Source organism: Copidosoma floridanum, unplaced genomic scaffold (assembly GCF_036245765.1).
Source record: "Copidosoma floridanum isolate Cflo_tuat_1 unplaced genomic scaffold, Cflo_Japanese_pri ptg000031l, whole genome shotgun sequence".
In the NCBI taxonomy this organism is placed as follows: Eukaryota; Metazoa; Arthropoda; class Insecta; order Hymenoptera; family Encyrtidae; genus Copidosoma; species Copidosoma floridanum.
In genome coordinates, this window is record NW_028321908.1 from 6,176,274 (window position 1) to 6,193,147 (window position 16,874).

At 33.1% G+C, this 16,874-nt stretch overlaps 1 protein-coding gene across 2 annotated transcripts in view; it reads right to left on the reverse strand.

Annotated features, from left to right (window-relative positions):
- REPTOR (repressed by TOR) overlaps positions 1-16,874 on the reverse strand; it is a 401,948-nt gene that overhangs the window by 233,408 nt on the left and 151,666 nt on the right. For both annotated transcript variants that reach the window (XM_014354886.2, XM_089597242.1), the window contains exon 2: positions 11,946-12,326. In XM_014354886.2, coding sequence (XP_014210372.2) covers positions 11,946-12,326 — 381 coding nt within the window. The remainder of the gene's footprint in view (positions 1-11,945; positions 12,327-16,874) is intronic.

The following is a 16,874-nucleotide window of genomic DNA, read 5'->3' on the forward strand; positions in this document are numbered from 1 at the left end:
CTTCATTCTCTTTCTAACCTTTTCTCAGCCCCCTCAGTTTCTCACCCCCTTTTAAAACAAGGCAAAATTGTTTTTATTTTAACGTAAAATTAACCCAATGAAATTTTCGACTACCCCCGTTTATCTCCTCGTGCCACCCCTCAATTTTTTCTTGCACATGCTTGCTTTTCTCATTCTTTCTTCACGCTTTTTTTTGTTCTTCTCTTAAGGACGCTCGTTACAGTTAGAGGGGAAATGTAGAAAGTGCACTGAGGGGGGAGCGAGCATGCGGCAGCACCGGCAATTGTCTTGCATGCATTTGTGTACCTGTATATAGGCGTCTGACGCTGATTTTTTTTATTTAATTGCAAAAATAATCTGTCGATCTCTCTGAAAATTAATTATAATACCAGTTTTATGGTATTGCGTCATGCAAAAAACATGGAAAAATTTTACATACCGTTTTCTAATGAATTCCATTTGTATGTGACTTCTCCATGAGGTTACGTGTTAAATTCAAGTTTTTTCAACATTCAATATCTAAAAAGCGGTGATGTGAAACGGTCTTAAATTTTATACGTGACTTTCTTACATCATTACAAGCATCTTGATGGAAGATTGTACCCAAAATGCTTTGTGTAATAAACGTCCTTAACCCTTTCTTATAAAAAGTCAAAATTTTTTTTTAAATTTAATTTGGTAAATTTTAATCTATTTTTCCACACCGCCCATGAGGCAAATAGACGCGGTAATTTTTTTATTGCTACTATGTAAATAAATGTAAGACATACTGTACGTACTTGTTATTATAAAATTTTATATTATGGTTAAATAATAACAACAGTGGAGGTAATCGCCACTTAGTCTTTTGGTAGAACCATTTAAATGTGTCCTGTATGTAAAATGACATTTATAATATAATATATAAATCAAACGTACCCTATAAAAAATATTGAAACATGAAAAAAGGTGAAAATTTGTTAGCATTCAGCCGGTAAAATGTAATGAAACTATTAAGAAAAATTTCCAAAATGCAGAACGCTTTTTTAAAAAACTCTTCGTTATGTTACGTGTCTCTTTATTTTCGCACATATATTAACAACAATAATTATAATACATTCTTAAAAAATAAGAATAAACAGATAATAAAATGTATATATTAGTATATATTTAAATAGGATACTTTTATGTAGTTACGTAATCAGCCCTACTAACCACAAAGAGACAGAGTGTAAGCGGGTACGGAAGGTGTTGGATCGGTGGCGGGGTGAGTACATCAATTGTTGGATGGGAGACACTTACACTTATAATTGGTTGAAGTAGATATTATAAAACCCTTCAAGTAAGGCTAATGAACAGTGAGTTTTATAGTGTAGGTGTCATAAGTGTCTCTCCGCTCCAATTTCTTTTCATTTATGGACGGTCTAACGTAGACTGTGAAGACTGCCAAGATCTCTCACCCATTTGTCAGCTCAAAAAACAGGACGCTCCCCGTAGCTGTCACTGCTGCTCTTAGCTCGTTGAAATATAATTTGAGCATCTCAGAATTGTTAAGTTATTCTTTTAAAGTTTAGGCCCGTTTAGCAGCCCCATTGCAATTGCCTTTGATATTCTCGCAAATAACCAGCACCTTTCGTTATCGCAAATCGTAAGTCTTGTACTTAAAAGTTAAGATTCAAGTAATAATCAACCACAAAGTAAATTTGATAGCTCGATTATTACTATTTCAATAAATTTTTTATATATTTTCTTTATCAATACTATTATTTTTTGCTCATGAAGCCTTTATATTTTCTCTTCAAGATATGTTAAACTGTTGTACTAGAAAAATAAGAATAAAAGTTTATCATAGTAGATTTCATGCAAATCTCGTTGTAGTTGTTTTGGACAATAAAAAATTACTGTAACAAAAGAAATAATTTTGCTTTGTATTGTTTTGTTTTTCTTTTTTTAACCTGTAAGTTTACTACTTGGTTATTCAAAATGTTGAATTAAGAGAACAAACATCATAGACATAAAGCTGTAATGAATCAAAACAAACAATGACAAAGTAATTTGTCTCGGACTGAAAAATTTCGTTCCACACATTATTTTTTGCTTCAGCGTCATTTCCATTGTTATTTTGCTCGAAAATACCATTCATAGTTTTGCATTTTGATGAGGTAACATAATTGACTATGTGAAAACAATGATTTTTTAAAATATAGTTCAACTATATCAAAAATTTGACTAAAAAACTAAAACTAAGGGGAATTGCTTTCTGTATGGAACGAATGGTAACGAAGGTGTATTTTCAGTATTAAAATTGATTTTTGGTATAAAAACTCTCCGTCTAATTTTTTCACCAGTTATAATTTCTGCCTCAATATTGAATTTTAATAACTTTGTTATTTTTAACCTTGTGCCATTATAGAAACGATCCGATAAACTCAAATTTCTTATTAACATAACGATAGCTCCAATTTTTAAATTAAGTTCATGAGATGGTAGACCTTCAGTAATATTATTTAGTATTTCCATCAGAAAAGTGATATAAATATTATCGTCAGATTGGTCAACTCCTTTAAATGTTGCTTTATCGATACTGTAATGTCTTCATTTCACCTTTCATCTCACTTAGAACTGTATTATTTAAAGAATAATAATAAATATTTGTCCCCTTTTCTTCATTCTCTTTTCACGCTTTTCTTGATTGATTCGAATATTTTTTTTACAAAAAAAAATTTCCTCTCAATCCTCACAATCAATATTTTCAGGAGTAGGTAAATTAAACGATTTCCAAAACTTGTCTACCATTGCAAAAATTTGAGTTGCGAGCAGAGGAGTAAAATTTTTTTCATCAAAAATGAAATCTTTCGTAAAATGGATTTTATATTTATTCCAAATATTTTTACCAAAAATATTTTCTGAAAGAAGGAACTACGCGAAAAATTGTTTTAATGAATAAGGCAACATGATGGTAGTAGCTTCTTTAAATATCTCGTCAAATTGAGTGTCATATTCCATCAATTCTATTGTTACAGCAGTATCTTTAAATGTTGTATATGTAAAAGGCGAAGCCCACTAGTGCACACACACACACACACACACACACACACACACAGAGAGAGAGAGAGAGAGAGAGAGAGCTATAACCACTACCGATAGCCCATATCGTCACACCTACTGGAAAAATAGACAACGATTTATTCGAAAAATATTGGTCCTATGTGTAAGCCGTCTATCTACATTAGTTAAAGAAAGTACTAACCGCTATTATAACATAGGGATAGGGTGTTTAATCACTCACTATCGTTTTTCACGAAACATTCTCTACTGTATTAGGTTAAAAAGGGACAGAGATAACACGTCGTACTATAGCAAATATTTCTTTCTTTACATTATTTTTCTCTTCATCTTTTGCTGTACGACTAGACTTTTTATTATTATTTGAATTTGTTATTTCTGCTGAGCTCAAAAACTTTTTTTCTATCTGTTATCTAAAAAAAAAATTTTTTTTCTCTGTTCAGTGCACAATTAAAATAATTTTTTTTTTTTAAACATACACAAATATAAATTTTTTTTTAGCTCAACAATATTTTTTATTTACTTTTTTTTTCTTTAGCAAAGCGAAAATTTTTTTTTTCTCTTCCTCTCTTTATTATCTTTCATTTTTTCTTGCACCAAAGTTACATATTATGCTAATTTTTTGACGTATAGTTAAATTTTTCTTCTTTTTTCTGTTCTCTCTTCTTTCAGCTCGTCTAATGTTACCTTTCTCTTTTGAAAATCGGGTGAGAGTATTTCAAAAATACTAACGAACTGAAACACGGTGTATATAATAACTACTCTTCAGAAAGAATAAGCCAACCCCCTCCCACGCATGCATATGACCCAACAATAAGTTACACTTTGGGTTACGAACAAAACCAGCAGGTTCCCTGGCAGCCAGGCTTATGTCAAGTGGATAACCTGTATAACCAAGTATCAAGCAACAAGGTAATACAGATTTTAAGTGGGAACTGCAGACAGTATATATACTTCACAAATGGGAGGTATAATTTCGCAACACCATTAGGGATGATTCGAAAGGATTTATAGCAAAGCTGTGTGAATGATCGCTAACATATGGGTTGACAATAGAAGATGTATTACGAGCCTTATCAGCAGTATTAGAATCTAAGGCTAACCACTGGTTTCGTGTCAAGAAATTTTTGGGGCGTTCGATCTGAGAAATGGCAGACGCCTTTCCTATACTATTTGGGATTAGAGAGTTGCAAGAGCGGCTCTTGAGAGAAATTGATGGGCGCACGCAAGGACTAAATGAGGACATGGCGGCCCACCTGTTAAAAATCCGAATCCTCATGGATCAAGCAAACTCTTTTAACCTTGAAAAAAAATTTAATAGAGCATATAAAAATCAACACCTTACTTATAGGGGCCGAATAAATCAGGCCCACATTCAAAATTTTGCAGACTCTCTAGTATTAGGAAAAGAGGTCAAGTCAAGACAAGGATCAGCAGCCCTCTCCCGGATCCGAAGAATTCATTTTCTTTTTTCCAGCCTACCAACCCCGCCAACAGCGGATAGTCAGAAAATTATCAGAGTAGAGTCTACAGATAATACAAATAGCACACTAAGTGCAATCAAAAGCACATAATCCTCGGCTTCAGCTGGTAAAAAGGATCAGCAAACCAAAAAAATGCACAGGCAACGGCAGAGCAGGATTTCAACAAAAACACGATTAACAGGAAAGGAAAAAAAGGCACAAAATCAAGCGCCTGCTTAATATTCAAGCAAAGTAGACACTGGTGTAGGGATTGCCCTAAAGCCATCTACTGCTGGAAGTGTGGGAAGATCGGTAACAAACGTGTAAAATGTAGGAATTGTGATACTTCGAGGCTGGAAAACTTACAGGAGGAACCGCGTTATGAGTCAGTGCTAGCTCTCTGAATCGACAACAGGCTCGAGCTCAACACGCAAATGAGCTATCAATCAACGTCAAGATGAAAGTAAATAGTTTAATTAATAAGTTTTCTTCAGTATGCACTAAGTGCACAACTACATTAGGAAAGTTATAGTGGGTTATTCTGCCAATACTTTGGGGGTGCGCATTAAGCAACTCAATGTTAAAAGGATTTCTACAGATGGCACAAGATGCAGTCTGTAATAGAAAGGCCCCAATTGACAAAACCGGCGCAGGTATAATTAATTTAGAAAAAGGTGTCAGCAATCAGGCTTAGAAATATGTGGTGGCGGAGTATTCCCCATATTGCGAAGCAGGCATTTGGGGCGTCAGTTATCAAATAATAACAGCACAATGCCAAACGATAAGGGTAGATTAAACGTAAACAAGTGTATGGGAACTTACAGGTGCTGTTGGAGTACTAGAAGTGTAATCTCTGAACAGTGAACCAAAGCCTTTCATTAGTAGTCAAGTAAAGCTCGCAAATCCCTTACAAAACATTGCGAACTCCACTTAAAAAAATTTTGTTTTGTTAGATAAAAATAATACAAATAGCATAATACGTTTCTATGCCGATCCCAATAGGGCAAGATGGTTAAAAAAAAGGCAAAAATCGTCCAATTCCCTTTTTTGCGATTAAGGAAGTTCACTTGCTAAGAGAATTAACGTCAATATATTGATAATACTTCAAACAGAGGTGAATTAGTGTATGAAAAACCTTTGATTTAAATTTCAAGTCCCTTTATAGCTTATAAAGTAAGATATTGGTAATTTTATTTTTGAACTTTTAACGTGGAGTCTTATGAGAATCAGTACTGTTCTGATACATAACCTGCAATATCTGGATAATCAACGTCAAGATTTAATTGGAAATTTTTTTGAAAATAGCTTAAAACTTGGTAATTACGTAGATGTAGTCTCATCTTCATTCATGGCTTACAGAATGAGCAATAAATTAGTGAATAAAATTATCTCTCCCTTGACAACTACTGTTAGTACGTTACGGTATATCTGTATATATAGTCATACAGGTTACAACAAAGCTGACCTTATGCGTCAAAAAGGTTGGGTGCTAGTGAACTTCCTTAATGAAAAAACTATGCATTCAACAAATGAAGTGTAAAAAAATGAAAAATAGAAATACGAATCAAACGAGTTTTTTTTGAGCTCTAATTGGTTCAGTAGTTTTTTAGTCAATTGCAAAAAAAAAAAAACATTTATTTTTGGTGATTTTTTCGAAATTCCATAACTTCTATTGTATATGAAGATGTAAAACTTTGAGAGATTATGTATTTTACGATCCTTAATATTCATACAGAATTTCAGCAAAATCAATGTTATACTTTTTGAGAAACTTTACAAAAACTGACAAAGGTCCTTCGGAAAAATGTCCATAAAAAGGTTTTGGGCCCACGTAGACCAATGTTTCAAACGTACTTTTGTTAACCAAGAGTTGCTCTACGACATCCTGCAATGCCGCATGCCGTACTATTATACACAGCCAAAGTGTAAAAAAATTGATTTTAAAAAGGGAGCTTGCACGGTTCGGTAGTAGAAGACCACCGAGCTCTAAATGCAGCTATAAAAATAATTCTACAAAATTTTGACTGAAATTTATTTTTGATTTCTTTATAGTTTAAAGCAAAAATGGCAATAATAATAGTAATATAATAAGATACATACTTACAATTGCGCGTATATGTCACATGCATACAAATAACAACATTAAAAAGACATTACTTTTGAAATTCAGCATAGTAGGAATTTCGAAATGAATTAGAACAAACGAAGAACGTTTAGTAATGGCAATTTATTTTATTGTTATCACCTTCAGTAAAAGTACGTAATATTATGTAAAAGTAAGTAAAGATTACTTTTTTACAACGTTGATCCACCGCGATTTCTTAATTATTAAAAAAGTAATTTTCCAAAACCGGCATTACGGGACCTCAGTTTCAATGTACAAACAGTCTTAAATCTTTACAGGATTTTATATACCAACAGCCATTCAGTTTACAAAATTATGTCATATACACACACCGCAAAAAAAACTCCAGTCAAAATTTTGTGGAATTTTCTCTATAGCCGCAGTTCGAGCTCAGCGGCCCTCCACTACCGGACCACGGAAGCTACCTTTTTAAATTCCATTTTTTTCACACTTTGGTTGTGTATATTGGTACGGCATTGCAGAATGTTGTAGTGCAACTGACGACTAACAAAAGCACGTTTGAAAAATTGTTTTACATTGACCTAAAACTTTTTTTTGGACACTTTTTGGAAGGACCTGTTTGTTTTTTTTTCAAGTTTTTGTAAGAAGTACAATATGGATGTCACTAAAATTTGTATGCACATCGAGGCTTATAAAACACACATTTTGTCAAAGTTTCAAGTCTTTATGTTTAATAGAACAGAAGTTATAGAATTTCAAAAAATTGCCTGATAAAGTGGTTTTTTGCAATTTACTAAAAAACTGGTAGGGATTTGTTCCAAGGTATCGAGCAGGTAGAAGTAGCTGGGCTCAACAGTAGCAGATTTGAGTCTCTTTGAGTAGTTTGAGATTTCGTTAGCTGAACGCGATTAAAGTGAAAAACTCTGCAAGGTCTTGTATGGCTCACGATTTGTCTGGGTGTTTCTTCCAAGAGTCTTGTGACCAGGAAGAAAGCTTCAGGGTGTTGGCTAGCTGGGTGCGGTTGAAAGAAGATTAGGGCCAGAGCCGACACCGAGCAACAGGGGATCCAAGAGACCGTAAGATCACAAGAACCAGGGTGAGTACTGTTCGTTTACATAGGCAGGGGTAGTAGTGTGCGCAATACACTGTACGCAATACAGTGAGGAAGACGTTACGGGTCGTTTACTTCGGGTCAGTGGCTGTGGGGGACAAAAAACGAGTGGCTACTCTACATTTGGTTAGAGGAAACTCGAGTCGTGAGGTGCACTTTGTACCCTCCTCGAGCATAGTGGGTTGTGACTCCGGGTCACGAGTAGTGGCATCGTAGGGGAATAGTAGTAGCTCCTTGGGAGCCTTGTTAGTGGCTTTTTGAAGGTAATTGAGTGGCTCGTCGAAGATGAGCAAATAGCAGTGGTTTAATCAGTGTTTAAGAAAATATTAACTGCTGTGCGGGGCACTTTGAGTTGCGACGCCGGAGTACGACAGTCACATCAAAGAGGCCAAATCCGCACAGCCATACTCGTAACGTTGTACTCGGAGTAGTTATGTGCGCGTACTGAGTGGGCTGCGTACAACGTTACAAGTGACTTTGACGATTTTTGCCTTTTTTTTAACCATCTTACTATATTGGGATCGGCCCTAAAACTTAATATGATATTTGCATTGTTATTATCTAACACAAAACAAGGGAATAAAAAATAGAAGATTAAATAGAAAAATAAAAAAAGAAATGAAATAAGGGAAATACAAAAAATGAAAAAAAACGTAATGAAATTAAATATGAAAAAACAACGAAATGAAATATAAAAAAAAAAAAAAGAAATGAAAAAAATATGAAGGAAATTGAAACAACAAATTAGGGGAAATAAATGGGTCATGGGACCCACGGTAAGAACGAAGTTCTTTAAACATGAGATGAGTATGGACACAATTTCTAAGGTAACAAGGGAGCCGCCAGTCCCGTGGGAAGAACGAAGCTCTACAAACGTTAGTACTGCATTCATGTAGTTCACTAAAACAAAAACTTGAAAAATGAAAAAAAAATGAATAAAAAAAAACAATAGTTCAGTACTCACGATGGTTAAACTTCGTGAGTACTGTATTTATGCACAACGTTCTCACGAAGTGCAACCATCGTGTGTACTGAACTATTGTTTTGTTTAATTTTTTTTTTATTCGTTTATTTAATTTCCTTCATTTTTTATTCGTTTTTTTTTCATATTTCATTTCGCTGTTTTTTTCATATTTAATTTAATTGCTTTTTTTTCATTTTTTTGTATTTCCTTTATTTAATTTTTTTTTTTATTTTTCTATTTAATCTTCTATTTTTCATTCCCTTTTTTTGTTTTTGTCATTTCTCGTTTTTTTTTCATATTTCATTTTATTTTATTTCATTATTTTTTAATATTTTATTTTATTACTTTTAAAAAAAATTTTTTTGTATTTTCTTTATTTCATTTTTTTTTTTTTTTCTATTTAATCTCCCTTTTTGTGTTCCACTTATTATTTCTTTTTTTTTTTTTCATTTCATTGTACTTTTTCATGTGTTTTTATCTTCATTTCTTGTTGTTTTTTAAATGCATTTCCTTTTTTTGATTTTATCGATTTAATAAATTACTATATTTATATAATTATGTGACATTGTAACATATTTAGTTTGTTGAATTCAAAATAAGCGCCCTTAAAAACCATTGATACGTTCTGCAACTCTATTGTATATGTTTATTTTAATAATTTATTTTTTTATAAAATAATTAATTTATAACAGTAATTATTAGCATTATTTTAATACCAAAAAAACATCAGGTTTAAAAAAAATCGGTTGGTATTTTATGCATCAAATGCATAAAATACAAATATTTAATGCGTAATAACGCGCCTTATTCAATTTAATCTACATAACCATATTTATGCTAATAAAATTTTTTATTTTTTTAAATTAATTATTTAGAAAACAAATAAATAATTAATCATTAATTGAATGTATTATCAGTGAATGCATATGAAAATGAAATATTATAGTTACGAACCACACGATAAGTACAAGAAACCGAAATTCTATAGTCAGCAGCGCTCGTAGCAGAGTGGGTAAGGAACGCGACTCATATGTAGGAGGTTAGGGTTCAAACCTTTTTATTGGAAAGTGTTTTTTTTTTTTTTTTTTTTTTTTTAAATTGTAAAAGAAAAAAATTTAAAGTTAAATAAAAATTGTTGTGGGAAAATAAAATTAAAATTCGTTTAAAAATTAATTGCTTAGGGGTGTGAAGAAGAATGGTGGGCAAAGGTGTGCAGGAGAGTAGCGCGGCACGGTTGGAATATATATATGGTGGGGTGAGGGGAAGTGTGTAGGGAACTGATGGTGAGGGCGACTGTGTAAGGGGGGAAACTTAGGAGGAAGAGACTTCTGGTAAGCCACTTCCGTTTCACCAAATCTGTCGTTTTTAAAATTTCAGCCCCCCCAGTACGCGACATAAAGAAATTCGTTCTTAAAATTTTAAAGTAAGAATTCGTATCGTAGCGAATGGTATGTCCATTTCGTTTCAAGGCACTATTAAGGTTGATCTAGAAATAGGTGGTATACCACCTACCGCCATACTCCTGGCTAACGTGTCATAATGCGTATAAAAAGGCATGGTAAATAAACAAAATAAACATACGTATACTCTTCATGCTGTAATGACAGTTCTAGAGTTCAACTGTGTGTACACGCTCATATACATACACACTCTTGACAGCCTCACAGATACTGAAATATATACATAAATAACGACAGAATGGTCCTGGTGCCCTATTAGTTAAGCTTTCACCATAAATTCTTCATTACTAAATTGCGATGAACCAACGTATTAAAAAAGTAATCTTTATATAGTTTTACATGATAGAACACACTTTTACTAGAGCAGTTAACAATAAAAAAATCGTCTTTTACTCATTATTCTTAGTTTATTCCGATTTATTTCGTACTTTCTATGATGCTGAAATTCATAAATAATGTCAAAAAAAAACCAAAAAAAACTTGAGTCGAAATTTTGCGGCATATTTCTACAGCCGCACTTCAAGCTCGGCGGTCCCCTACCACCGAACTGCGGAAACTCCTTTTTGAAAATTAACTTTTTTTATACGTTTTGTGAGTGTACTGGCACAGCATTGCAAAATTTTATAGTGCAACTCTCGATTAATAAAAGCACGTTTAAACAATTGATCTAAGTAGGCCTAACACTTTTTTTGGACACTTTTTGAAAGGACCTGTTTCTTTTTTTCAAGTTTTCTTAAGAAGTACAATATGGATGTTGCTAAAATTTGTATGCATATCGAGGCTTATAAAACACAAATTTGGTCAAAGTTTCAAGTCTTCGTGTGTAACAGAAAATAAGTTATAGAATTTCGAAAAAATGGCCTAATAAAGTGGTTTTTTGCAATTTACTTTGTTGGACCAATTGGAGCTTAAAAAAACTCATTCGATTCATATTGTTATAGCGCACTTTTTATGTTATAAAACTTTTTTTGTTAAATGCATGGTTTTTTTGTTAACAGCAAAAGAGAAAATTTGACTATTTTTTATCATTTTTCAAAAACATCTTGCTCTACTGGGATCGGTGTTTAAACTTAATATGTTATTTTTGTTATTATTATTTAAAATAAAAAATTCGTTGTCGAAGATCACAATTGCATGTACCGGTTTTTATAATTTTACCCAATTACTACTATTCAGATCTTCTGATTAGAGCTAGTTTGCTTGTTTTATCTATTATAACTCTGAAGTTAAAGAGCAACTTTGGATGAATTAGTACAACTGTAACTTCTTATTTCTATGCTTCGGTAGTTTCATTAGTTTCAGAACTTACTCATTCCTTTTGATTTTCAGTGTATGATACGGGGAAACAACAGAAATAAGTTTAATGGTATTATTTAAACGTTTCAATTTCGAAAAACTTTTTTTAGTATATTAACATCTGTAATCTAGTAAAAATATGTGTTTACGTTTATGTCAACTTAATGTTACTCAGAGTCAATTTGAGCACAAAATTTAATTCATTTGCAGGCGACATATTAATATGATTGACCAATAAAAGTTTGAATTAAATGATGATACGGCCGCATACTAAAAGCCTTTTCTTTCTTATAAATATAACCTACAATTATTTACTTAATACACATTATTTTTAGCCTAGTTAATTTTTCTGTCGTTCTCAAACTATTCTTGTAAAATATAAATCTTGACTGATCCAAAAAAATATAAACTAATAAAGTGAGTAAGATTTTATACATTGGTTTTTATGTACTTGATGCATGAAAGTTCTTAAAAACTGGTTACAATAATTTTGAATTATTTCTAATGATAATTTTCTTACCATTATCACTAGTATACTCGTCATAATGATCACTATCTTCATCACTCTCTTCGTAACCCTCATCATGACTGAATAGCTCTATATGGCCAAGTCGACTTGGACTGAGAGCTCCTCCTGTACTTAGGCTACTTGTTGATCCAGCTTCACCAAGACCTAAGCTTCCTGTGCTTAATAAGTATTGTCGAGGTTCTCTACGCTCCCAAATTTGTTCAAGACCCATTGACTGAGTAGGAGCTGATGTAGATAAACATAAAGTCTTAGATTTGATTGGAAACGAACAACCAATTTCTATGTGACTGCTTCGAAAATCGTTTGAAACACCATCATCTTTTTTAAAAACCTCATTACATATAGACTGATCAACAGGTTTCAAAACTGAGTCTGTAACAAACAAAACTTCGTGTTAAAATCTTTAAAATAAACATGTTTTGTTCAAAATTATTTATGTCGAAAAATAGTAGTTAAGCAAATTAATAGCATCAATGGCTTAGTGGTTAGCGTTCTAGCCACCTAGTCATAAACACTCGAGGGGTCGTGAATTTTAAGTCCATCGAAAAATATTAAATTTTTTTTTTGTCTTTTTCAATGAGGTTGGTACTCAAGATGCTAAACAACCACTCATTAGATTTTTTTAACATATATAAAGTGGATTTTTGTAGCAATGTCAAGACCTCCCAAGACTTTCTGTTTGAGGAAAGCCAGAACCTGGGCAGCTCATTAGTAAAGTCACTATCGGTTTTTCAAAAAGGTCGGTACAGCGAGTTAGACATTTTATTGGGAAAGATATTTTCATTAATCTTCATAAAGACGCCGTCAGCGTAAAAAAGGTAAGCTTATACACTCCGAAGAAATAAAGGACAGCTTATCATCTCTATCGAAGACAAGTTTTGCTCATATACTCCAGTAAAAAAATGCCAACTGCTGCACTCAAGCCAAAAAAATTATATCTTGCTGCCTTCCAGCAAAAAAAAAGCCAACTCACCTCACTTAAGTGAAAACAATGGCAACTCACTGCGAAAAAAGTATGACTCAATACATTCCAAAAATGACTAGCGTATACTTCAAGTAGCAAATGAAAATAAAAAATTGTTTAAATAATTGAGTATTGTTATTGTAACACATGATATATTTGCATTCACAAAAAAAAAAAAATTTTTTTATAAATTATTACTAAAATGCTTTAAAAAGAGAGTAAACCAGGGCTATTATTCAGCCCAAAGGACTATAGAGTGTTCCTAGTTGGCTGCCACTTGTAATTATGTGAAAACACGATTTTTTCTACCATAGAAGCCATCTATTTTTGTAATTAAATAAATGATTTTTTTTTAAAGTAGTTAACAGTTAAAGTTGGCCCAAATGCTGCTTAAAAATTTATAATTTTTTTTTTTAACAGAAATTTTATGTAAATTTTTTATTTTAAAATAAGCCAAATTATCTTTCAAAATATTGTTAGAATCAAAATTTTTAAACTATTTCATTAGTAAAAGCAATTGTAACTCAAACAAATAATACCCCTTTAAACTAATTATAATCAGGCTACTCGTATTTCACGCCAAAAGATACATCGGAATAACCTTGGTTTATCCATGGATTACGATATACTACGAATCATCCATGTCTTTATGCATACATATCAGTAGTCGACTAACTTTTTTAAAATTGAAAAAATTTTAATTGCAAGGGCTTAATCAATAAAGTATATTTTGATTCATAAGTTAATTTTTTGAGTTTTATAAATAATCCATTAGGTCAAAGGTCAACAGTACTAAAACAGCATCTAACATCAGTACAAAATACTTGATTTTTAAAGGTTCAAAATTAATTTTTGTTCTAAAATAATTTTTCGTTATGATTAAGCAACTTAAACTTTATTTTGTCAGTGTGGCTAAATATTTTTTATTCATTGGAGAGCAGCAAGTTGGCCTTTTTTTTGCTTGATGGGATGAGAGCGAAAAACAAATTTCTTACGACAGTCTTCAAAAAATTTTGATGCGTTTGTTTTTATTATGTCAACAACATATTGAAATTTCCTGAAATTTCAAGAACCGTAGCGTCACAGTTTTTAAAAAAAAAAATAGCAAACTTAGGATTTCCGACGCAGGCTCTAATGAGAAAGACGTCGTGACACGTACATTTTTGCTAATAACTTGGAAAATATTCTTAATTGAAACTAAGCTTTAATTGAAAGTTTAGACAAAATGCTATTTGTACAACTATATACGGAAGACAAGAAATGAATTATTCATACTTGCATAAGCTCAACATCAACATTGAGGTTCCAAGTGAACCAACTCACTATCCCAGCTCTTCAGACCAATACCCGGACATCTTAGACATATTCTTGACGAAAAACTTGACCATCCCTACGGAACCACGAACCTCCCCAGACCTTCCTTGTAACCATAACCCAGTCTACTTAGTGATTCCTAAGTCTCTCCCCACCATACCCGTTACCACCAGCCACATAGACTGGGTCCACCACGCGTATAACCTCAAATCCTCTCCACTTGAACGTTGTCCCATCAGATCCCAAACGAAACTTAGCATAGCAGTTGACGAATTTACAGACGAACTTGATAAGTGCACACAAGACGCCACCACAACAACTACAGCTCCACAACACATACTGAAACTCCCCCACGACTTTATGCGTCTCATTAAACTTGAGAGTGCCGGAAAACAGATATGTTGGCACATAAAAGAAAATTCCTCAATTTTTAGTTTTTGATAAAACTATTTGTTTTTGATTTTTCTACATGTTTTAATATAATTTAATGTAAATTTACCACTTTCTACCCTTTTTAACCCACCCCCCTTACCCCCATAACTTTCTAATTTAAAATTTTTCAAAATATTACTATAGTTTATTTAAGCAAAGCTGTAATTGAAATCCAAACTTGAGGTCTCATACCTCAAAGTTGGGCGGCTGAGACTCCCAATTTTGAGGTTTGCACAGTTTAATTCTATCTCAGCTGTATACGTACAAACATTGACTGCAGGCTCGCCAATGCAACGAGAAAAACTACTCTTTATTATACATAATATATTCATGTAAATAAAGAATGAAAAACGAAATTTGTTCCCGGTAGTCCAGCACGCATGCAGGGTATGTACAACCGCGCACGCACGCGTTATATACAGGTATGTATATAATATAAAGTAGTTTCTCTCGTTGCATTGGCGAGTCTGCAGTCAATGTTCGTACGTATACAGCTCAGATAGAATTAAACTGTGCAAACCTCAAAATTGGGAGTCTCAGCCACCCAACTTTGAGGTGTGAGACCTCAAGATGGGAGCTTTGCGTGTTTAACAATCTCTGAAATCAAAGGCCTCCAATCTCGTTGCCTCCGATTTCCAAGTCTAACGTGCAGAAGTTCAAATTCTTTTTAACTGCTAGGCTTCTTAATTTGACTACATGCCCGTCATATTTGGAAGTCCCAAAGTTCAATATTTTTGGAAGTACGGTCGTTCAAGATATTTGAGGTCCTAGCTTTCAAAATTTTTCTCCACGTGGAATAGAGTTGGAGAAGATTAAATTTGGTAATATTGTATGTGTGTGTAGATGTGTGAATCCACTGTGTATTGTGTATTTGGAAGCGTACTTGTCATTAGTGTAAGTGTTGTATAGGGTTGAGGCCGTAGAGAATACGGCCCTTAATCAGAAAGCATCTAACTATATTGCGCTGACCACAATTTCCACTGATTACAACGGCACACAATAAAAAAGTGGACTGTACTTTTGACCAGACCCACTTATCTTTATGTATTTTGACGCGCTTAATCCGGATCCTAAGTCCGTTTGACCCGTACACCCTCCAAATTTCGAGTAAACCGCAAAAAACTGCAGAAAATAGCCGAAAATCGTAAGAAATCATGTTTTTAGCTCTTGAAACATTCGAAAACATTTTTGTAAACATGTGTCGAGGTTCATTCTTATATATTTTGACGTGCTGAATCTGAATTCGACGTCCGCTGGACCCGTACACCCTCAAAATTTCAATAAATTTGCCAAAAACAACAGAAAAACCGCAAAAAGTAGCAGAAAAACACAGTAAATCGTAAAAAATCGAATTTATATGCTCTAGCTGAGTATAAAAAAAATTTCATGCAGATTTTGTCCAATTCTCATGTTTCATTTTTCACTGAGTTGAGGTTGGAGATTCTTTTAGCTTCAAAACTCTCAAAATTCCGAGGTAATCGTATAAACAGAAGGAAATTGCGTTTGTGAGCGTTAAAAAACTAAAACAGTTTTTTTCAAATTTTTTCGAAATATGTTCTTCTTGTACGTCGAAAAATGATGTGAAAAAACGGCCAATATAAGGAGTAACAAGTGTCGAGTATGAATATCATGGATATAAAATAAAGCAAAATAGGATTACACATGTGAATCATGTTTTCGTTTATATTGCTCTCACACTTTCTTCCTCTTGTAGCGAACTTTTTTCTCTTCGAACGACCTATGAAGCGGGTTTCTCTTTCTCTTATTCCTCTCTTGAGTTGTTTCTTTCTTTAATGTCCAACAGAAATCAGCCATCATGTTGATATCCCATCTTCCTTGATATCGATTTTCCATTTCACTTATATCTTGATGGAATCTTTCTCCTTGCTCTTCGCTGTAATCTCCAAGGTTCTCTGGGAAATAGTCAAGGTGAGAGTGTAACAAATGTAATTTGAGACCCATCAAACAATCCAATTGTTTGAAATTGTCTAACAACTCTTCAACTATATTCTGGTAATTTTCACTCTTTTCATTCCCTAAAAAGTTCTGAGATATGCTCTTAAAACTTTGCCATGCTGCTTTTTCTATATTATTCATCTTTGAAAGAAAATTGTCATCATGAAATAGAGCACGAATTTGAGGACCATCGAAAATGCTCTCCTTCAATTTTGAATCACTTATCGCGGGAAACTTCTCACCTAAATATTGAA